This window comes from Schistocerca americana, chromosome 3 (assembly GCF_021461395.2).
Source record: "Schistocerca americana isolate TAMUIC-IGC-003095 chromosome 3, iqSchAmer2.1, whole genome shotgun sequence".
NCBI lineage: Eukaryota > Metazoa > Arthropoda > Insecta > Orthoptera > Acrididae > Schistocerca > Schistocerca americana.
In genome coordinates this window covers 961,886,093-961,909,701 of record NC_060121.1, presented here as the reverse complement: position 1 = coordinate 961,909,701, position 23,609 = coordinate 961,886,093, and the positions used below count along the sequence as shown (strand labels likewise).

The 23,609-nt window shown below is 45.3% G+C and overlaps 1 protein-coding gene across 1 annotated transcript in view; it reads right to left on the bottom strand.

The window, feature by feature from the left end:
- Positions 1–1,571: 1,571 nt before the first annotated feature.
- Positions 1,572–23,609, bottom strand: part of LOC124606591 (facilitated trehalose transporter Tret1-2 homolog) — a 96,787-nt gene continuing 74,749 nt past the window's right edge. The window contains exons 7-8 of the mRNA XM_047138576.1: positions 3,114–3,222; positions 1,572–1,843 (exon numbers count right to left, since the gene is read on the bottom strand). Coding sequence (XP_046994532.1) covers positions 1,572–1,843; positions 3,114–3,222 — 381 coding nt within the window. The remainder of the gene's footprint in view (positions 1,844–3,113; positions 3,223–23,609) is intronic.

The window sequence follows — 23,609 nt, the reverse complement described above, 5'->3', positions numbered from 1 at the left end:
CTATTAAATAATTTCGGGAAAATCTGAATTTTCGGTAATACAAGCTGTACGACCAAAGAAGTACCTCTCTGAAATATCCAGTGATTTAAGCAAAGTATCTCGCAGCTGAATTAACACCTTTTTCAATCTAAAGCGCCAAACAAATTCCGTGGATAAATTTACTGCCTCACCAACACAATCCGCAATAAACCGGTGATGCTGTATTGTAACGTATCACAAAAAACCTAGTATAAGTGACGCAAGTATTATTGTAGAAATGTGATTAGGCCATAAAAAGTCTAAAAACAAGATAAATCTCACTAATTCAACAATTTTATTATTCTCTTATGCAATTCTTTAGGGTGAACACGAGTAAATAAGTCAGCTGCATAATTAACAAATGCTTTGCAATATTTTTACTTCGGAACTCGTAGACAACATCAAGGATAAGATATAAATTTAAATATATTACAATGGATATTAGATTTTATTTGATTCCACTTCTCGTTAGAAGTTTGCAATATGCTAAATTATATTCTAAAATATATTCTAAAATATGTTGTACCCGAATTAGCTTACAAGATACTTTTAAAACAATCTGAACATATGCTATGGATCTTTTAAAGCGATAAAAATTAAGCCGTATGAAAGTTCAGTTTCCTGAAGTGAACTAAATTTCTCATTCTACACTATGTGAGCAAATGCTAAGTTCTCGCAGATAAAATCATATGATGTAAAATGTGGGTGAGAATACTGAAACTATTTACGTTATATTAGCAACTACCTCTTTATGCGAACGATGAGAGGCTGATTTAACCACTTCTGCCTACAAATATTTTCTTACTCTTTGTGCTTCATTTAAGCGTAGTTTCCCGCTTGAAAGTTAGGTCATTTCATACAAATATGAAAATAGATTGCCTTAAAACTTATAACCGAAATTCACCAATGATATTTATGAAGTAAGCACTGGAGCAAATTTTACAGTTTAACATGTGCAGACCTCTGAACAACATTTCGGAGAAATGCAGAAATTTGACAGAATGACATCCAGAATTAGTCTCTCTCTGCGTTATTGATATTGAACGGATGCAATTTTATTAAGCTGGAATATTTTCCGTATTTTCGTTTACGCTATTCGTTTCTTCCCATCTACTTCCTGAAGTAAAACAATTTTAACTAGGGAAAATGATCCTTTAAAATCTTTAAAATTTCACGGCCAATCTAGCTTCATTGATTTAAAATTTACTGACGGTCGTTCCAAGACATCTGACTAGCAATTACGTTAAGTCCAGATCGTTAATATTGGCGTAGGAACTGTTTGGATTTAAGATGTTTGATCGGAGGTGAAGTTAATTACCGATGCTGTCTGACACTGAGGGTACATAGCCATTACGGAAATATTCTTATAGCTGTTCAAGAAAGATCGTAAACCTGAAAATACAGATTTACATTCCTTGTGTCTGCGTACAGGAGTTGTTAATATATTAACATCTCTTGCCCTCAGTTCAACACACGCAGCTGCGAATCTGAGCCTTAAGTGAAATTATAAAAGATTGCTCTAATGCAATGGATAAAGTGATTATGATGATGTGCTATCCATTCTCGAGCATTATCTGTATTTCTTCTAATGTCTTCCCATTTGTTTCTGGAACAAAGAAGTAAACGTAGAGTGATGCGAGCAGAGAACATAACGAGAACACGAAGAACGCTCCGTAGTTTCCAAGGGCATCTGTGATGTCTCCGAAAAATCTGGTGACCAGGAAGGACATGAACCACGACACGAAGGCAGCCATCGGCATTGCGACGGCCTTCAAATTCGGAGCGAACACTTCACCCGCTACGGTGAAAGGCAGTCCTCCGTAGCCTGTAACAGGCGACGGGCGTCGATAAATAAGACATAATGCGTTAAACACCCAGCTTCTCAATGGGAAACGAGCCAATAAATATATCTACAGTAGCTGGGAGTAATCTGTCTTACTGAAGTAAAAATTAAGCTACACAATGACAAACACACAACCGAAACAGAGTATGCTCAAACCAACACACTAACAGCAACACACAAGATCTGAAGCTGACAGGGGGTGTAAACAGAATGGCGTTCAGTAAAAAAGTACCAATCCTTACACATTCCGACTAATTCATTTCAATACCCTATTTATGCTTATATTGTTCCTATTGGTCCTATTGGTTTGTCACACTGCTCCTAGTCGTCTCCCTGAAAATTGTCCTATTAATATAAACATCTCCCTGGGTACGGTTTCCTCACTCAAATTTCCCAGCATATTTAATACTTTGTTTCTTACCTGTGGCCATCTGTTGACCAACACATGTAGAATCGAATTTCAAATATTTTTGATGAAAAATAGGTCGTTTCAGATCACCCAAAAGCTACCGATGGACTTCTATTGACTGTAGTCTCCGATCAAATTATATTTGAGTATCTATAGTTTACTGTAAGTAGTTTACTGTAAGCATTCTACTGTAAGCATTCTACCGATTTTTGCTGCAGTAAATAGCTTTAAATGCACTTAGAGATAATAGAAAGAAGCAGGAAAAGAGAAGAAAGAAAGAGAGAAAGAAGCAGGAAGAGAGAAGAAAGAAAGAGAGAAAGAAGCAGGAAAAGAGAAGAAAGAAGCAGGAAAAGAGAAGAAAGAAGCAGGAAAAGAAGAAAGGAAAAAGAAAAAACAGTGATGGCCTCATGAACTTGTGCAGTTTTTATGAGGTAACATGCTAGTGATAAGGAGTAACAGAAGGTTGGAATTTAACGCCAAGTTGACATCAAGGACACTGACAAGTCTCCACTTGAGTTGGATGGAAAGCTTATTGGAAACGATCTATTGAAGAAACACTGGCATTTCTTTAGAGAAATTTGAGGTAATGACGGAAAACAAATCTGGATGACCGGACGAACCGCAGAACTCCACTCCGTGCAGAGGGCTGTGTGTTCCATTACGTAAGACTGAATAGTTGCGTTTACGTTATCTATCTACAGGTGTAGGTTGGCTATCATTTTAAATATCCAATAATGTCAACTTGCATACTACCGAACACATTCTCCTACAGACAAACTTTAATAATCCTGCGTAAGCTGCGAATATGCTGAATTATTTTTCAACGGATACGCCGGTACTGACCTGGAGTATAGACGAAGATGTAGAAAACAAGGGCAGTCAGAGGAAGCCAGCCGATGTCCTCAGTGTTGTGGCCCGCTTCGCTGAGGTAGAAGAAAGCCCCAAAAACTGCCTGCAACATTTCCTTCGGCAGTGTTATCAGTCTCTAGAATAGAACTTGGGGAGGGAACAATTAAAGTTCTTATTACGATACAGCTGGACTTAGTACCTCGAAAAATAAACATCACGACTTTATGACGACTAGACGAATTTGGTAGCGACAGCAATTAAGCTGCGAATTTAATGAATGACTTATTTCAGTGAATTCTAAGAAATTTATTAAAACTGAATAACGTAGAAAGACTGAGGAACAAAACTGGAGAAACATTATTATAGGATCAACTGGGGCTCATTATCACCGCTTTCTGAAGCACGTACTACCTATCTTGCTGGAGGATGTGCCATATCGGGACTAGATTGTCACCTGTGCTTGCTTACTGTCTAGTCACAAAATGACTACCTGTCGAAAGCCTGAATAATCACCTTTTGCGAGACATGCAAGGAGAGAGTAATGAGGTTTGCATAGTACCGACAGGTGTGTAGAGCCAAGACGACTCCCGTGTCATGGCCAGCTGGGCTTGGATCCTCTGTTTAGAATCGATGGCGCGAACAGCCCGACCGATCGGTCCCACAGATTGACTGTGTGAGTCTGAGGGATTCCGTTATCTGGGAATTAATGTAAACTGATCCTGTTGCTCTTAAAGCACACATGTACGCTGCGAGCTGAGATACGTTGCGTTGTATTGCTGGTATATGGCACTGTGCCGAGGAATAAACTGCATGTAGGGGTAGACACGGTCCGCAAGTATAGATGCATACTTGCGTTTATCCACTGTGCCATCCAGAATAAGTTCACCCGAGAAATATCTTCCAGCCTAGACGCTTTCGACTATTGTTGCAAGGTGTTTGCTTTCAGACTTTTCACGCCATACACGTCAACGGCCATGTGTCCAATGGCGCCCAAAACGATTCGTCTGGAAAGACCACCTGTCGCCAATCAGTGGGCGTCGAGTTGCGGTATTGGCGTGCATATTCCAGCTTTCGTCGCCGATTGACAGCAGTCAGCATGGAAGCACGAAACAGAGGCATGGTGTGGAGACCCATACACAACAACGTTTGTCTAACGGTCGTTGAGGAGATACTGTTGGTAGCGCCTTGGTTCATCTGGGCGGTATCTTTATCAACTGTTGCACGTCTATTCGCCTGTACACATCTGATGCCATCGTTCACCCTGTCATCTATGGCCCGTGTTGCACTATTTTGCCTCGGCAACGAGTTTTGGTTAGTGTCATTTTGCCTTCCGTTGTATGCTTCAACTACTATGGCATATGAATAGTTTACAGACGTAGCCGTTTCGGAAACACTTCCACCCTTTTCCCGAAAGCCTATCGTCATGTTTTGAACGTCTGATCACACTGTTTCCGCATAATAACAGCGACTGCACTGTTTTCCGCGCCCCCTCCACACGCTTTATACAGGGTGTTACAAAAAGGTACGGCCAAACTTTCAGGAAGCATTCCTCATACACAAAGAAAGAAAATATGTTATGTGGACATGTGTCCGGAAACGCTTACTTTCCATGTTAAAGCTCATTTTATTACTTCTCTTCAAATCACATTAATCATGGAATGGAAACACGCAGCAACAGAACGTACCAGCGTGACTTCAAACACTTTGTTACAGGAAATGTTCAAAATGTCCTCCGTTAGCGAGGATACATGCATCCACCCTCCGTCGCATGGAATCCCTGATGCGCTGATGCAGCCCTGGAGAATGGCGTATTGTATCACAGCCGTCCACAATACGAGCACGAAGAGTCTCTACATTTGGTACCGGGGTTGCGTAGACAAGAGCTTTCAAATGCCCCCATAAATGAAAGTCAAGAGGGTTGAGGTCAGGAGAGCGTGGAGGCCATGGAATTGGTCCGCCCCTACCAATCCATCGGTCACCGAATCTGTTGTTGAGAAGCGTACGAACACTTCGACTGAAATGTGCAGGAGCTCCATCGTGCATGAACCACATGTTGTGTGGTACTTGTGAAGGCACATGTTCTAGCAGCACAGGTAGAGTATCCCGTATGAAATCATGATAACGTGCTCCATTTAGCGTAGGTGGAAGAACATGGGGCGCAATCAAGACATCACCAACAATGCCTGCCCAAACGCTCACAGAAAATATGGATTGCACAAATGCGTGCGGATTCTCGTCAGCCCACACATGTTGATTGTGAAGATTTACAATTTGATCGCGTTGGAATGAAGCCTCATCCGTAAAGAGAACATTTGCACTGAAATGAGGATTGACACATTGTTGGATGAACCATTCGCAGAAGTGTACCCGTGGAGGCCAACCAGCTGCTGATAGTGCCTGCACACGCTGTACATGGTACGGAAACAACTGGTTCTCCCGTAGCACTCTCCATGCAGTGACGTGGTCAACGTTACCTTGTACAGCAGTAACTTCTCTGACGCTGACATTAGGGTTATCGTCAACTGCATGAAGAATTGCCTCGTCCATTGCAGGTGTCCTCGTCGTTCTAGGTCTTCCCCAGTCGCGAGTCATAGGCTGGAATGTTCCGTGCTCCCTAAGACGCCGATCAATTGCTTCGAACATCTTCCTGTCGGGACACCTTCGTTCTGGAAATCTGTCTCGATACAAACGTACCGCGCCACGGCTATTGCTCCGTGCTAATCCATACATCAAATGGGCATCTGCTAACTCCGCATTTGTAAACATTGCACTGACTGCAAAACCACGTTCGTGATGAACACTAACCCGTTGATGCTACGTACTGATGTGCTTGATGCTAGTGCTGTAGAGCAATGAGTCGCACGTCAACACAAGCACCGAAGTCAACATTACCTTTCTTCAATTGGGTCAACTGGCGGTGAATCGAGGAATTACAGTACATACTGACGAAACTAGAATGAGCTCTAACATGGAGATTAAGCGTTTCCGGACACATGTCCACATAATGTCTTTTGTTTATTTGTGTGTGAGGAATGTTTCCTGAAAGTTTCCTGAAAGTTTGGCCGTACCTTTTTGTAACACCCTGTATACCCTCCACTGTTAGTGCTGCCATCTGTGAGTGGTTATTGCATGTTAACGTGTAACATAGGCGGTGGTCACGTTAATGTTACTGGGCGGTATGATCACTTTGATGTATGTGTAAGAAGCTTTTGCATTAGCCGGCGCGTTGGAATCTTCGTCAATTTCTTGCTTGAAGAGTAGTGTTAGTTTTATACCCTTTTCGCTTTAACAAATTGCTTAGGAGGGTTTCGTTATCAGGAGAGTCGTTACTGTGGAGTCAAAGTTTGGCAAAGGTACCATCATCTCTTCGTATGAAACTACAATTATTTTTGTTCGATGTTGGTGTTCCTTGGGTGGCTTGTGCAGCACTCTTTTCTCATACTGTCTGGAAAGTTCAGCTTTAGGGAACAGTACAGATATTTGGTTAGTTTGCTTCCTAATTCACGCGCTGGCTATGTTGAGGGCAGAGAGCGGCTGGCGGCAGTGTGGCAAAATATTGTCACCTCCACTCAAGAAGAGGAACCAGTAACGACGAAGCCACCAACCACAGCCACCAGCCTGAATAACTGATGAAACTTTTCTATAATTCACGAACAGAATTGTTATTTAAGTGAGTCAAAGCTGTCTGACGTGCGAATCAATAGTGCAGAGAGTAGTGAGTGATTTTCTCATACAGGCACTCCGATTGTGAAACCAATAATTTCTGTCTGTGGTGGTAGCAGTGGCGGATACAGAAAACCTCAAGGAAGGGACGCTAAAGATCTCGAGCTAGCTTTACTTTTACTGTAGTAAAAGGTAAGTCACATGCAAAGTTTAACAAAGTCTTATTTAAACTTATTGTACACACATGTAGATGTAGATGCCGTCTTATGATATAAGAAAGTTACAATTGTGGTTCTCTTCCTTAAATGATTAATTCTATGCGCCTATTCTTCCTGGCATATTGGTTAATTACATCGTCAATAGGACGATCAATGTCAGAGTGAGTATTTACCAGAGCTAAGTGGTCAAGTCGGTCCTCCTCCATTGTAGACCTCAGCCATGTCTTTGTACGCCGCAATGTCGAAAAACTTTCTACTGTAGCAATAGTTGCAGGTAGACAAGCAAATATTTTTTTACAGCGTGTGTAGGATAGTCAGATCTGGGACAGACAACGCTTGCATAAAAGAACCACCATCATTAAGGGCGTCTGCTAGTTTGCTTGTATTTAATAATCTCACATCACTTTTTAATGAAAGAGTGATTCTTCTGCAAAGAGCGGTAATTTAGTTGAGCACTGATTCAATTGATGTGCCAGATTATTACCGTCGTCTTTCAGTAGTTGTGAGGGCAAAAGTATGTTGAATTTAAAATCATAAATATTTTCGTCAGCAAAACGTTCTCTCATGTGAGTCGTAACATGGTCCAGTGTCGGAATAAAAACAGTTCTTTTCCAACATATAGTATCATTATGATCACAGTTTGCCTTGTGTCGGTTTGCCTGTAAGACGTCTAACTCTTCCGTTATTACCTTCGCCTCTTCAACAATATGAGCAAATTGGCTATCAGCATTAGCTTTCAAGCCATCGTACACCTTGAGAGTCTAATTTTGCCTATGCCATCGTGACATCCAAGCTAGGGTCTTTTAAGATTTTGCTAACTGGATATGTTATGCTCATGTCACTCAGTGTAAAGAGGGTGATAATGCACGCGCAATTAGAGCGAGCTCGAAGCAGAATATTGGCTTTGGCAGCCGTTGTTCTATCCCTCCAACACTATTTCTTTAAGAAGTTTGCAAACTTTTCCGAGATTATTTGCGAATTCAATAACATGAAGTCGCTCAACAATGTGACTGCAGCGAGTGTTTTAGGTGACTCTTCAATGGTGCGAACCGCTTGCTAGACGCTGTAAAGAACGATACTACTTCAATAGTATCAAGTGAGTTTATCACACCTAACTTTGCAACTGCGAGAGACAGCGAGGTTGAGCTGATGACTTAGACACAGTGCTACTTGCGCTTTGATGGCCTACTTGCGCTTTGATGGCTTTCTTTTTAATTGTAGCCACAGCTCTCTCCCCTTAGAACCGTAGAACCTAATACTTCACAAGTAACGCCACACTCCATCTTGACTCTCTTGAGGTTCATCCTCAATGTTTCCACAACAGTCATTGTCTCTATGGACGTCAACGAAACCCAAAAATCTTTCGAGTAATTTGCCGTCACCATCAACATATCTTGGAGCTAAACTCAGTTGGGTGATGTGCGCTACGTCTGTAGTCTCGTCGAAGATTATACTGTAGTAACAAGACTAATTTCCTCCAGTATTCCCGATGATATCACTGTTTCACAGAATGAAATAAATTCGTTACTCGTTCTACTTATGTAAGTGGCGTTCGCTTTAGTGGTCTCAAGATGGTGTTTTAGTTGCAAGTCCCTAGTGTCAATTCTGAATCTTGGAAGAGCTCTAAAGTTTTCTTCGTTATTCACTATACTTTCACGATCATTTTAGTTTTCTAATAGACTCCCATCATCTATGCCCCCGCAGAGACACATTTTGCTTTCCATGAAATATAATTTTTTTTATTATAGGTACAAGATGGTCTGTTTTCCCCAATGGTTTCCATTCTCTGGCTTCACAATTGATTTATGATCTCAAGTTCGCGGTTGTCTCCTGTCGCTAAAAATAATTTTGCATCTGTTGACGCTTCAACGTGGTACTTGAGCTGAGAGTGGGTCTCAAGGTCACCGTCTTTACCAGTAAGTTTGGCAAACTGTTAGTGGTAGAGTCAAGTTTCTTGGCAATAATGGATTTCTTTCCTCCATTTTATTATTCACAAAAACTAAACAGTTAATGCAAAGAAGTCCCTTTTTAACGTGTGAGAACACCAGCCATGGATACTGTCCAAAGTGTGTATCGTTCACTTGTCTGCGTTCAAACCGTCCCCTCTTCTTGTGTTCGGAAGTAGGAAAGATGTAGCTTTTTCAAGTTTCCTTGGAGCTGTGAGAATCTTATGTTTTATATAACTAATGTTTCCTGATGCTAACATATCCAAATAATTACCAATACCCATGGGATTAAAGAAATCAGTCTATGAACTTTGTTGTGGAAGTTTCGACGAAGTGATGGGGTCAGTCTGTACATCTGGTGGTGTTTTTGCAGCTGAATGATGACTGAAATCTTCAAATGTTTCTACTTTTCGTTTTTTTATTACACAACGATCCATTCTGTTATATTATAACGAGGTAGGTAAAATAGATGTCAGTTTTTCTCTAATAAACACTTTATTTGCACTGAAAAATGCAACACTAGTACACTTAACACTAAACACACACGGTCTCACTCCGCGTATTTCTAATATCACTAAGCACAACACTCAGTGAAGTCCGTGGTAATAGCCTACAATCGCAGTTCAATTTTTATCGCTGCCAAGTTATCGCGACGAGTGTGGCGTTCAAACTGACTACCTGGCAGTGACTCTGCATCCCTTATGTATGTGGCTCGGTTGTTTCGAGAACATTCGCTGCCAAAATGTTGGCTTCCAGACTCTTATGGAGTGTAAAAAAAAACACCTACGATGAAAGCAACAAGCCAATATGTAACTTAAGATTACGAAGTATAATATAAGGGCCAGTTTCCAAAGATGACGTCATCCGACGTGTGTGCGCGCGCGTGCGTGTGTAACTTATTGTCGATTCCGTTCCTTCCTCGTGCATGCCAAAGAAGGCCTATATAGTAACAATGGGTTTTTAGGAATCTTCTCGGAAGTCACTATTACCGGAGATATACGCATCAACAGTTTTCCATACTTAACTCGTATTACGTGTTAGGTATGGGAAACTAATGTTGCGTTATTAGTAAAAATATTGTTACGAGTCTCTTAATATTTTTACTGAGAAATTACTATTATTAATACTTAATTAACTGATCACTGTCGACTAATCTTCACACTTGCACTTGCTACAACTAGGACTTTTTACTCATTCATTCTTCAGTCTTAATATTTCTGCTTCTGAATGCAAACTAGCTTCCTATTCGACAAATAGTCCGTATTTATAACGCTACTTATGGAAGGTTCTCTGTGCAAGAAAATAGAATATTCGCGACTTTTCCCGACGAAATGCCAGACAGAATAACGTATCGATATCAATGGAATGGCCGCGACTTTTCTCGTAGGTATATGTTAACGATCTATGTGCCAGACAGAAACGTGTAAAATATGATAACGCGGACACGCGTACTACATAGGAAAGTACAACTACACGATAACTATTCAGTAGAGTCGACTGACGAAACGAACGAATAGCGTGCGGGCTGACTAGCCAGGGCGGCGCGGGTGGCTACGCGATCGGCCACACAAAGAGAGACAGTGAGAGGGGGGGGGGGGGGGGGGCAGAAGGCGCGCACGTCCCATGCGGCCACGATATTTGTCCACCACTGGGTAGTACTACCACAAAAGTCAGTGGGGGTGGGGGGTGAAAACTATCAATGATGGCCCCTTGACGCGTTGCGCCACTTCCAATAATGTAATCGCATTTTTGAAATAATGGAACGTAAGTTCCAGTAATTTATTTCCAAGTAAACAATCTGGTATAAATGTTGGTTTTTAAGCTTCATGGATTAACGTGTGACAACGGATTGTAAGCTCTGTGGTTTATATGTTGAGAAGTTATTCTATTCTCTGATGTTCTGGAAGTTAATAGCTATGGTAGAAGCAGATGAGTTGCCAACGTGAAAATATAGTTTGTCGAAATTGAATATTGGCTTGTTTTCACTAAGATTTAACTGAAGTCTGGAAACGTGTCTATAAAAATAAAAACTGACAATTTATCAATAGGCGAAAATTATACCAACCGACTGCAATAGCAATGGCAGAATTTGGTAGTAGTAGTTGTGGTCTTCAGTCAGGAGACTGGTTTGATGCAGCTCTCCATGCTACCCTATCCTGTGCAAGCTGCTTCATCTCCCAGTACTTACTGCAACCTACATCCTTCTGAATCTGCTTAGCGTATTCATTTGTTGGTCTCCCTCCACGCTGCCCTCCAATGCTAAATTTGTGATCACCTGATGCCTCAGAATATGTCCTACCAACCGGTCCCTCTTCCTTGTCAAGTTGTGCCACAAACTCCACTTCTCCCCAATCCTATTCAATACTTCCTCATTAGTTCTGTGATCTACCCATCTAATCTTCAGATTCTTCTGTAGCACCACATTTCGAAAGCTTCTATTCTCTTCTTGTCCAAACTATTTATCGTAAATGTTTCACTTCCACACACGGCTGCACTCCATACAAATACTTTCAGAAACGACTTCCTGACACTTAAATCTATACTAGATGTTAAACTTTTGTTCAGAAACGCTTTCCTTGCCATTGCCAGTCTACATTTTATATATTCTCTACTTTGACCATCAGTTATTTTGCTCACCAAATAGCAAAACTCCTTTACTACTTTAAGTGTCTCATTTCCTCATCTAATTCCCTCAGCATCACCCGATTTAATTCGACTACATTCAATTATCCTCGTTTTGCTTTTGTTGATGTTCATCTTATACCCACCTTTCAAGCCACTGTCCATTCCGTTCAGCTGCTATTCTAGGTCCTTTGCTGTCTGACAGAATTACAATGTCATCGGCGAACATCAAAGTTTTTATTTCTTCTCCATGGATTTTAATACCTACTCCGAATTTTTCTTTTGTTTCCTTTACTTCTCGCTCAATATACATATTGAATAACGTCGAGGAAAGGCTACAACCCTGTCTCACTCCCTTCTCACCCACTGCTTCCCTTTCATGCCCCTCGACTCTGAACTGCCATCTGGTTTCTGTACAAATTAAAAATAGCCTTTCGCTCCCTGTATTTTACCCATGCCACCTTTAGAATTTGGAAGAGAGTATTCCAGTCAACATTGTCAAAAGCTTTCTCTAAGTCTACAAATGCTAGAAACGTAGGTTTACTTTGCCTTAATCTAGCTTCCAAGATAAGTCGTAAGGTCAGTATTGCCTCAAGTGTTCCAATATTTCTACGGAATCCATACTGATCTTCCCAGAGGTCGGCTTCTACCAGTTTTTCCATTCGTCTGTAAGGAATTCGCGTTAGTATTTTGCAGCTGTGACTTATTAAACTGATAGTTCGGTAATTTTCACATCTGTCAACAGAATTTGACAATTATTCCATTTTTAAACTTGCCAGCGTCGAAGTGCCAATTGTTATAGCAACATTATTGGACTCTAGAGTCGCTGTTCCCTTGTCGCAAGGTGTGTAGTGTCGTCTGAAGAGTCTACTTTCTCAAATGATGCACGCTGTCGAATGCGCGGATCGTTCAAGAGGCGTTGAATACGCGGTATGTGGGAGATGTACATGGCTCTGAGCACTATGGGACTTAACATCTGAGATCATCAGACCCTTTTTTGTCATCAGTCTACTGACTGGTTTGATGCGGCCCGCCACGAATTCCTTTCCTGTGCTAACCCCTTCATCTCAGAGTAGCACTTGCAACCTACGTCCTCAATTATTTGCTTGACGTATTCCAATCTCTGTCTTCCTCTACAGTTTTTGCCCTCTACAGCTCCCTCTAGTACTATGGAAGTCATTCCCTCATGTCTTAGCAGATGTCCTATCATCCTATCCCTTCTCCTTATCAGTGTTTTCCACATATTCCTTTCCTCTCCTATTCTGCATAGAACCTCCTCTTTCCTTACCTTATCAGTCCACCTAATTTTCAACATTCGTCTATAGCACCACATCTCAAATGCTTCGATTCTCTTCCGTTCCGGTTTTCCCACAGTCCATATTTCACTACCATACAATGCTGTACTCCAGACGTACATCCTCAGAAATTTCTTCCTCAAATTAAGGCCGGTATTTGATATTAGTAGACTTCTCTTGGCCAGAAATGCCTTTTTTGCCATAGCGAGTGTTTTTGATGTCCTCCTTGCTCCTTCCGTCGTTATTTTACTGCCTAGGTAGCAGAATTTCTTAACTTCATTGACTTCGTGACCATGAATCCTGATGTCAAGTTTCTCGCTGTTCTCATTTCTACTGCTTCTCATTACCTTCGTCTTTCTCCGATTTACTCTCAAATCATACTGTGTACTCAGACTGTTCATTCCGTTCAGCAGATCATTTAATTCTTCTTCACTTTCACTCAGGATAGCAATGTAATCAGCGAATCGTATCATTGATATCTTTTCACCCTGTATTTTAATTCCACTCCTGAACCTTTCTTTTATTTCCATCATTGATTCCTCGATGTACAGATTGAAGAGTAGGGACGAAAGGCTACAGCCTTGTCTTACACCCTTCTTACTACGAGTGCTTCGTTCTTGATCGTCCAGTCTTATTATTCCCTCTTGGTTGTTGTACATGTTGTATATGACCCGTCTCTCCCTATAGCTTACCCCTACTTTTTTCAGAATCTCGAACAGCTTGCACCATTTTATATTGTCGAACGCTTTTTCCAGGTCGACAAATCCTATGAAAGTGTCTTGATTTTTCTTTAGCCTTGCTTCCATTATTACCCGTAGCGTCAGAATTGTGTCTCTGGTCCCTTTACTTTTCCTAAAGCCAAACTAATCGTCACCTAGCGCATTCTCAATTTTCTTTTCCATTCTTCTGTATATTATTCTTGTAAGCAGCTTCGATGCATGAGCGGTTAAGCTGATTGTGCGATAATTCTCGCACTTGTCAGCTCTTGCCGTCTTCGGAATTGTGTGGATGATGCTTTTCCGAAAGTCAGATGGTATATCGCCAGACTCATTTTCTACACACCAGCGTGAATAGTCGTTTTGTTGCCACTTCCCCAATGATTTTAGAAATACTGATGGAATGTTGTCTATCCCTTCTGCCTTATTTGACCGTAAGTCCTCCAAAGCTCTTAAATTCCGATTCTAATACTGGATCCCCTATCTCTTCTAAATCGACTCCTGTTTCTTCTTCTATCACATCAGACAAATCTTCACCCTCATAGAGACTTTCAATGTATTCTTTCCACCTATCTGCTCTCTCCTCTGAATTTAACAGTGGCATTCCCGTTGCACTCAATGTTACCACCGCTGCTTTTAATGTCACCAAAGGTTGTTTTGACTTTCCTGTATGCTGAGTCTGTCCTTCCGACAATCATATCTTTTTCGAGGTCTTCACATTTTTCCTGCAGCCATTTCGTCTTAACTTCCCTGCACTTCCTATTTATTTCATTCCTCAGCGACTTGTATTTATGTATTCCTGATTTTCCCGGAACATGTTTGTACTTCCTCCTTTCATCTATCAACTGAAGTATTTCTTCTGTTACCCATGATTTCCTCGCAGGTACCTTCTTTGTACCTATGTTTTCCTTCCCAACTTTTGTGATGGCCCCTTTTAGAGGTGTCCATTCCTCTTCAACTGTACTGCCTACTGCGCTATTCCTTATTACTGTATCTATAGCGTAAGAGAACTTCAAATGTATCTCGTCATTCCTTAGTACTTCCGTATCCCACTTCTTTGCGTATTGATTCTTCTTGACGAATGTCTTGAACTTCAGCCTACTCTTCATCACTACTATATTGTGATCTGAGTCTATATCTGCTCCTGCGTACGCCTTACAATCCAGTATCTGATTTCGGAATCTCTGTCTGACCATGATGTAATCCAATTGAAATCTTCCTGTATCTCCTGGCCTTTTCCAAGTATACCTCCTCCTCTTGTGATTCTTGAACAGGGTATTCGCTATTACTAGCTGAAACTTGTTACAGAACTCAATTAGTCTTCTCCTCTTTCATTCCTCGTCCCAAGCCCATATTCTCCCGTAACCCTTTCTTCTACTCCTTCCCCTACAACTGCATTCCAGTCGGCCATGACTATTAGATTTTCGACCCCCTTTACATACTGCATTACCCTTTCAGTATCCTCATACACTTTATCTGTTCATCTTCAGCTTGCGACGTCGGCATGTATGCCTGAACTATCGTTGTCGGTGTTGGTCTGCTGTCTATTCTGATTAGAACAACCCGGTCACTGAACTGTTCACAGTAACAAACCCTCTGCCCTACCTTCCTATTCATAACGAATGCTACACCTGTTATACCATTTTCTGCTGCTGTTGATATTACCCGATACTCATCTGACCAGAAATCCTTGTCTTCCTTCCACTTCACTGACTCCTACTATATCTAGATTGAGCCTTTGCATTTCCTTTTTCAGATTTTCTAGTTTCCCTACCACGTTCAAGCTTCTGACATTCCACGCCCCGACTCGTAAACCTTATCCTTTCGTTGGTTATTCAATTTTTTTCTCTATGGTAACCTCCCCCTTGGCAGTCCCCTCCCGGAGATCCGAATGGGGGACTATTCCGGAATCTTTTGCCAATGGAGAGACCATCATGACACTTCAATTACAGGCCACATGTCCTGTGTCTTTAATGCAGTGGTTTCCATTGCCTTCTGCATCCTCATGTCGTTGATCATTGCTGATTCTTCCGCCTTTAGGGGCAATTTCCCACCCCTAGGACAAGAGAGTGTCCTGAACCTCTATCCGCACCTCCGCCCTCTTTGACAAGGCCATTGGCAGAATGAGGCTGACTTCTTATGGCTGTAACGAATAGTGCAGCCACGTCTCGATCCCTGAGTCAACAGATGGAGACGTTTGCAAGGCAACAACCATCTGCACTAACAGTTCGACGACGTTTGCGCCAGCATGGACTATCAGCTCTGAGACCATGGCTGCGGTTACCCTTGATTTTTTTTTTGTGGTTTTAGGGCGCACAACTTCAATGGTCATTAGCGCCCTTACTACGTTAAGAATGCACCGCGAGGCACAAGTTTAAAACAACAACTAAAAGGGAAAACACGATAAAAGACAGACTGATAGGCAGAGGATTAAAAAACAGCATCATCAAACGTCCTTAGAGAGGTGTGTCAAATTGATAAAACGAAGGACACGAGCAGCTGCTCGTGGGTCATCTGCTAAAATGGCGTCTAAAGTACATGGCAGGTTAAGATCGAGACGCAGTGTGTTGAAATCCGGACAGGACATTAAAATGTGGCGGACCGTCAGCAATTGCCCACATGGACAGAACGGCGCCGGCGCAGCCGTCAGCAGATGGCGATGGCTGAACCGGCAGTGTCCAATGCGTAACCGGGCCAAAACGACCTCCTCCCGCCGAGAAGGGCGGGAGGAGGACGTCCAAGCCGCGGGAAGAGGTTTCAAGGCCCGAAGCTTGTTGTCTGTAAGTGCAGCCCAATCGGCATGCCACAGCGATAAAATGCGCCGACAAATGACCCTGCTACAGTCTGAGGAAGGGACACAACAAGAAGCTGTCCGAGGCTGGAGGACCGCAGCCTTGGCCGCGGCATCTGCAGCTTCGTTCCCAGGGATACCGACATGGCCAGGGACCCACATAAAGCTAACTGGAGAACCGACGTCCACCAGCTGCTGAAGAGAGCGTTGGATCCGGTGCACGAAAGGGTGAACCGGATACGGATCATTGAGGCTCTGGATGGCGCTCAGGGAATCGGAGCAGATGACATAAGCAGAATGTCGGTGGCGGCAGATGTAAAGAACAGCCTGGTAGAGGGCAAAGAGCTCAGCTGTGAAGACTGAACAATGGCCATGGAGCCGGTATTTGAAACTTTGTGCCCTGACAATAAAAGAACACCCGACCCCGTCATTGGTCTTTGAGCCATCTGTATAAATGAAGGTCCGATTGATGAACTTTGAACGAAGTTCAACAAAACGGGAGTGGTAGACCGAACCGGGGGTAACCTCTTTTGGGAGCGAGCTGAGGTCAAGGTGAACGCGGACCGTAGCCTGGAGCCAGGGTAGCGTGTGGCTCTCGCCCACTCGAAAAGTTGCAGGGAGTGAAAAATTAAGGTGTTGAAGGAGGCGACGAAAGCGAACTCCAGGGGGTAGCAGGGCAGAGACATACAACCCGTATTGGCGGTCGAGAGAGTCGTCAAAAAAGGAGCGATAAGACGGGTGGTCGGGCATTGACAGTAGCCGACAGGCATACCGACAAAGCAGTATATCGCGCCGGTAGGTGAGTGGCAATTCGCCAGCGTCAGCATGAAGACACTCTACGGGACTAGTATAAAACGCTCCGATCGCAAGTCGTAAACCCCGATGTTGTATGGAGTTGAGGCGGCGTAAGATGGATGGCCGTGCAGAGGAGTATACGAAGCTCCCATAATCCAGCTTGGAGCGGACGATCGACCGATATAGGCGAAGCAGGACGGTTCGATCCGCTCCCCACGACATACCACTGAGAACACGGAGGACATTTAAAGAACGGGTACAACGGGCAGCCAAATATGACACATGTGGAGACCAGCTAAGTTTCCTGTCAAATGTAAGACCTAAAAATTTTGTTGTCTCCACGATTGGGAGAGCAACGGGACCGAGTCGTAAGGACGGTGGGAGAAACTCTTTGTAGCGCCAGAAGTTAATACAGACCGTCTTCTCGGCAGAAAAACGGAAGCCATTGGCGACACTCCAGGCGTAAAGACAGTCAAGAGAACGCTGAAGACAGCGCTCCAGGACACGTGTACACTGCGCGCTGCAATAGATGGTAAAATCGTCCACGAAAAGGGAGCCTGATACATCAGCTGGGAGGCAATCCATTACTGGATTGATCGCGATGGCGAAGAGAGCGACGCTCAAAACTGAGCCCTGTGGCACCCCATTCTCCTGGCAAAAGGTGTCTGACAGGACAGAACCCACACGTACCCTGAACCGTCGGTCCATTAAAAAAGAACGAACAAAAAGAGGCAGGCGACCGCGAAGGCCCCAAGTATGCATGGTGCGGAGAATGCCCGCCCTCCAACAGGTGTCGTAAGCCTTCTCCAAATCAAAGAACACAGCCGCGGTCGGGCGCTTCCGCAAGAAGTTATTCATAATGAAGGTCGACAAGGTAACCCGATGGTCAACAGCAGAGCGGCGCCTACGAAATCCACATTGTACATTGGTAAGTAGGCGTCGAGACTCTAGCAGCCAAACCAATCTAGAGTTAACCATTCGCTCCATCACTTTACAGACACAGCTGGTAAGCGAGATGGGTCGATAACTGGAAGGCAAGTGCTTGTCCTTCCCCGGCTTAGGAATCGGGACAACAATAGACTGGCGCCAGCATGCGGGAACATGTCCCTCAATCCAGATGCGATTGTAAGTACGAAGAAGAAAACCTTTACCCGCAGGATAAAGGTTCTTCAGCATCTGAATATGAATATGAATAAAATCAGGCCCTGGAGCGGAGGACCGTGATCGGCCAAGTGCGTTTTCGAGTTCCCGCATGGTGAATGGGGCATTATAACTTTCACGATTCGAGGAGCGGAAGTTAGGTGGCCTAGCCTCCTCTGCCTGTTTGCGGGGGAGGAAGGCAGGGTGGTAATGAGCGGAGCTCGAAACCTCGGCGAAAAAGCGGCCGAAGGCATTGGAGACACCCTCAGGGGCCACGAGGACGTCATTCGCGACCGTCAAGCCAGAAACTGGGGAGTGGACCTTAGTGCCAGATAGCCGGCGCAGGCCAACCCAGACAACAGGAGGAGGAGTAAAACTGTTGAAGGTGCTTGTGAAAGCAGCCCAGCTGGCTTTCTTGCTTTCTTTAATAATACGACGACACTGAGCACGTAATCGTTTATAATTGATACAATTCGCCACTGTAGGGTGGCGTTTAAAGGTGCGTAAAGCACGTCGACGAGCACGTAAAGCGTCTCTACATGCTGCAGTCCACCAGGGGACCGGTACGCGACGTGGAGAAGTAGGGTGAGGGATGGAATATTCAGCAGCAGCGAGAATGATTTCTGTGAGGTGTGCGACCTGACGATCGCAGCTTGTGAAGGTTTGATCCTGAAAGGTCGCCCTGGAAGAGAAGAGCCCCCAGTCTGCCTTGGAGATGGTCCAACTAGAGGAGCATGGAGAGGGGGTATGCTGCAGGAGATGGATAACACACGGGAAGTGGTCGCTCGAATATGTATCGGAAAGTGCATACCACTCAAACCGGCGTGCAAGTTGGGGAGTACATATAGAAAGGTCTAAATGGGAATAGGTGTGAGATGTGTCCGAAAGAAAAGTAGGGGCGCCAGTATTGAGGCAGACAAGGTTGAGCTGGTTGAAAAGGTCTGCTAACAGGGAGCCCCTCTGGCAGGATGCTGGAGAGCCCCAAAGGGGATGGTGGGCATTGAAGTCTCCAGTTAACAAAAATGGTGCAGGTAGCTGAGCAATAAGTTGCATCATGTCTGCCCTGGTAACGGCAGATGACAATGGAGTGTAAACGGTACAAATGGAAAATGTAAAAGTGGGGAGAGTAATGCGGATGGCAACTGCCTGCAGGCCGGTGTGCAACGTGATGGGATCATAGTAAATATCATCCCGGACCAGGAACATAACCCCTCCATGAGCCGGGATACCTACCACAGGGGGTAGGTCAAAACGCACAGAGGTGTAGTGTGCCAAGGCAATTTGATTGCATGGGCGGGGCTTCGTTTCCTGGAGGGCTACGACGAGCGGACGGTGCAAGCGGAGCAGCAACTTCAAGTCCTCTCGATTGGAGCGAATGCTGCGAATATTCCAGTGAATAAGTGCCATCGTAAGAAAAGGAAGATAAAAGAAGGGGTCACCTCGAAGGCCGCGGAGGGCCTGGCTTCGAGCGAGCACTGCCGCCGCTATCAGTAGGCGGACAGTCTTCGTCCATTGGGTCTATAGGTTCATCGGCCATCTTGGGAAGATGGCCAGGAGGGGGAGCTTCCTCCGCCGGTGAACGGCCAGATGTTCGGCTACCAGCGGTGCGGCCAGGCGAAACGGATGACGGCCTGGGGCGGCAACCGCTGGGTGGCGCAGGAGAAGAAATGCGCCGTGGCGGAGAAGGAGAACTGTGCTTCCTAGGAGCCTTCTTGGAAGGACGTTTGGTGGAAGTACCGGTCGAAGGCCGGGAGGTCGAGGTACGTAGGAAGTCCGCACAGGACGGTTCCTTCTTAAAGGCCCGTGCATCTGACTTCTGGGTCTTCGTCTTGGCAGAAGCTGATGAAGGTGCTTGTGTCTGAGGGGTGACGGGAGGAAGAGGAAACGTCAACCGGGCGATCTTAGCACTGGTGCTGAAGGTCAGATCGCATGTCTGGGTTGCCACCTCCCTGGTAGTCCGAGGAGAGGCGAGGACAGTACTGTATTTCCCCGCTGGGAGCAGTGTGGGCTTCCTACTAGCCAATAGCTTGCGAGCAGCCGAGGTGGACACTTTCTCTTTGACCCGAATTTCTTGGATACAGCGTTCTTCCTTATAGACAGGACAGTCGCGGGAGGATGCGGCATGGTCACCCTGACAGTTCATGCAAGGAGGAGACGGAGGTGGACAGTCACCCTCATGGGCATCCCTGCCACAAGTGACACATTTAGCCGCATTGGAACAAGACTGTCGAGTGTGATTGAAACGCTGACACTGGTAACAGCGCGTAGGTGTCGGGACATAGGGGTGAACAGAAATAACCTCGTAGCCCGCCTTGATGCGCGATGTCAGCTTAACACTATCGAAGGTCAAGAAAAGTGTCCGGGTCGGTACAAGGTCATTGTTGACCTTTTTCATGACCCTATGGACAGCCGTCACGCCCTGCTCAGCGAGGAAAGATTGAATCTCCTCGTCAGTCAGTCCGTCGAGGGAGCTAGTATAGACCACACCACGAGACGAATTCAAAGTTCGGTGAGCCTCCACCCGCACAGGGAACGTGTACAGGAGTGTGGCCCGAAGCAATTTTTGTGCCTGAAAGGCGCTCTCAGTTTCTACTAATAAGGTACCGTTACGCAACCTGGTACAAGATTTGACAGATCCGGCTATGGCATCTACACCCTTCTGGATAACGAAAGGGTTGACAGAGGAAAAATCCTTTCCGTCCTCAGATCGAGAAACGATGAGGAACTGTGGGGCAGGCGGTAGTACTTTTGTCACTGATGGCTGGTCACGTTTCCGTTTTTGGGCAGAAGTCGAGACAGATGGAGTGAAATCCATTGCGGAGGAATCCCCCACGATTGCAAGCGTCTCTGATGGCGCGCTCCTTCCTTGTGGGGACCCTCTCAGAGGGCACTCCCGCCTTAGGTGAATGTTTACACCTCAGGTCACACCTCCCGAGAACCAGACGGAGGGACCAATCGACATGGTCAGAAGGTATCAGCTCAGGCAATCACCCCTCCCCGGGCTTGCCTTTACCAGGGGGTACGAGCGTGCCTTACATGTCTACCCAGGGCGGGGAATTACGCGTTACCCCGTCACCGGCTACGCGTGCGAACGCGTGGGTCGGCCTTCAGGCACGCACAGGGAGGAAGGAAGAAGACGAAAAGGAGGAGAAAAGGAGGAGAGAGAGGGAAAGAGAGGACAGACTGTCTCAAACGCCGAGGCGGAGACCAGAGAAGGCAAGGAGAAGAAGGCAATGAGAAGGCAAGGAGAAGAAGGCAATGAGAAGGCAAGGAGAAGAAGGCAAGGAGAAGAAGGCAATGAGAAGGCAAGGAGAAGAAGACAAGGAAAGAGTAAGGAAGACAGTGAGGTGGAAAAGAGCAAAGAAAGGAACCAACCAAAGGAAGGAAGAAACGAGAAGTGAAAAAGCAAAATGACCGCAAATAGAGGTCGTGGAACCGTCCGTCTCCGGACGCAGGCGCTAACGACCCCCTTGAGGGGGTGGGACTCCTTTTAGTCGCCTCTTACGACAGGCAGGAATACCTCGGGCCTATTCTAATCCCCGGACCCGCAGGGGGGGGGGGTTACCCTTGATGCTGCATCACAGACAGGAGCGCCTGCGATGGTGTACGAAACGACGAACCTGGGTGCACTAATGGCAAAAAGTCATTGTTTTGGATGAATCCAGGTTCTGTTTACAGCATTATGATGGTCGCATCCGTGTTTGGCGACATCGCGGCGAATGCACATTGGAAGCGTGTATTCGCCGTCGCCATAGTGGCATATCACCCGGCGTGATGGTATGGGGTGCCATTGGTTACACGTCTGTCACCTCTTGTTCGCATTGACGGCACTTTGAACAGTGGACGTTACATTTCAGATGTGTTACGACCCGTGGCTCTACCATTCATTCGATCCCTACAAAACCCTACATTTCAGCAGGATAATGCACGACCGCATGTTGCAAGTCTGGATAGAGAAAATGCTGCCCTGTCCAGGACGTTCTCCGGATCTCTCACCAACTGAAAACGTCTGGTCAATGGTGACCGAACAACTGGCTCGTCACAATACGCCGGTCACTATTCGTGAAGAACTGTGGTAGCGTGTTGAAGCTGCATGGGCAGCTGTACCTTTTCACGCCATCCAGGCTCTGTTTGACTCAACGCCCAGGCGTATCAGGGCCGTTATTACGGCCAGAGGTGGTTGTTCTGGGCACTGATTTCTCAGGATCTATGCACCCAAATTGCGTGAAAATGTAATCACATGTCAGTTCTAGTATAATATATTTGACCAATGAATACCCGTTTATCATCTGTATTTCTTCTTGGTGTAGCAATTTTAATGATGAGTAGTGTATTATAGTACGACATAATCACTTCGAATTCTGAACTTTCCGCAGAAGTGTCGAGTAGGTGTTCTAAATGATAAGTCGAAGTAGAGCTCTGGGCATACTAGTAGTTGCGGCCACGTTGCAAATGTAACCCTGCAGTTTGAGATGTTGCTGCTAAGTGCCGACAATCGTGGCGCTCCTCTTCAGGCCAACACCCAGCTACACTCCTGGAAATTGAAATAAGAACACCGTGAATTCATTGTCCCAGGAAGGGGAAACTTTATTGACACATTCCTGGGGTCAGATACATCACATGATCACACTGACAGAACCACAGGCACATAGACACAGGCAACAGAGCATGCACAATGTCGGCACTAGTACAGTGTATATCCACCTTTCGCAGCAATGCAGGCTGCTGTTCTCCCATGGAGACGATCGTAGAGATGCTGGATGTAGTCCTGTGGAACGGCTTGCCATGCCATTTCCACGTGGCGCCTCAGTTGGACCAGCGTTCGTGCTGGACGTGCAGACCGCGTGAGACGACGCTTCATCCAGTCGCAAACATGCTCAATGGGGGACAGATCCGGAGATCTTGCTGGCCAGGGTAGTTGACTTACACCTTCTAGAGCACGTTGGGTGGCACGGGATACATGCGGACGTGCATTGTCCTGTTGGAACAGCAAGTTCCCTTGCCGGTCTAGGAATGGTAGAACGATGGGTTCGATGACGGTTTGGACGTACCGTGCACTATTCAGTGTCCCCTCGACGATCACCAGTGGTGTACGGCCAGTGTAGGAGATCGCTCCCCACACCATGATGCCGGGTGTTGGTCCTGTGTGCCTCGGTCGTATGCAGTCCTGATTGTGGCGCTCACCTGCACGGCGCCAAACACGCATACGACCATCATTGGCACCAAGGCAGAAGCGACTCTCATCGCTGAAGACGACACGTCTCCATTCGTCCCTCCAGTCACGCCTGTCGCGACACCACTGGA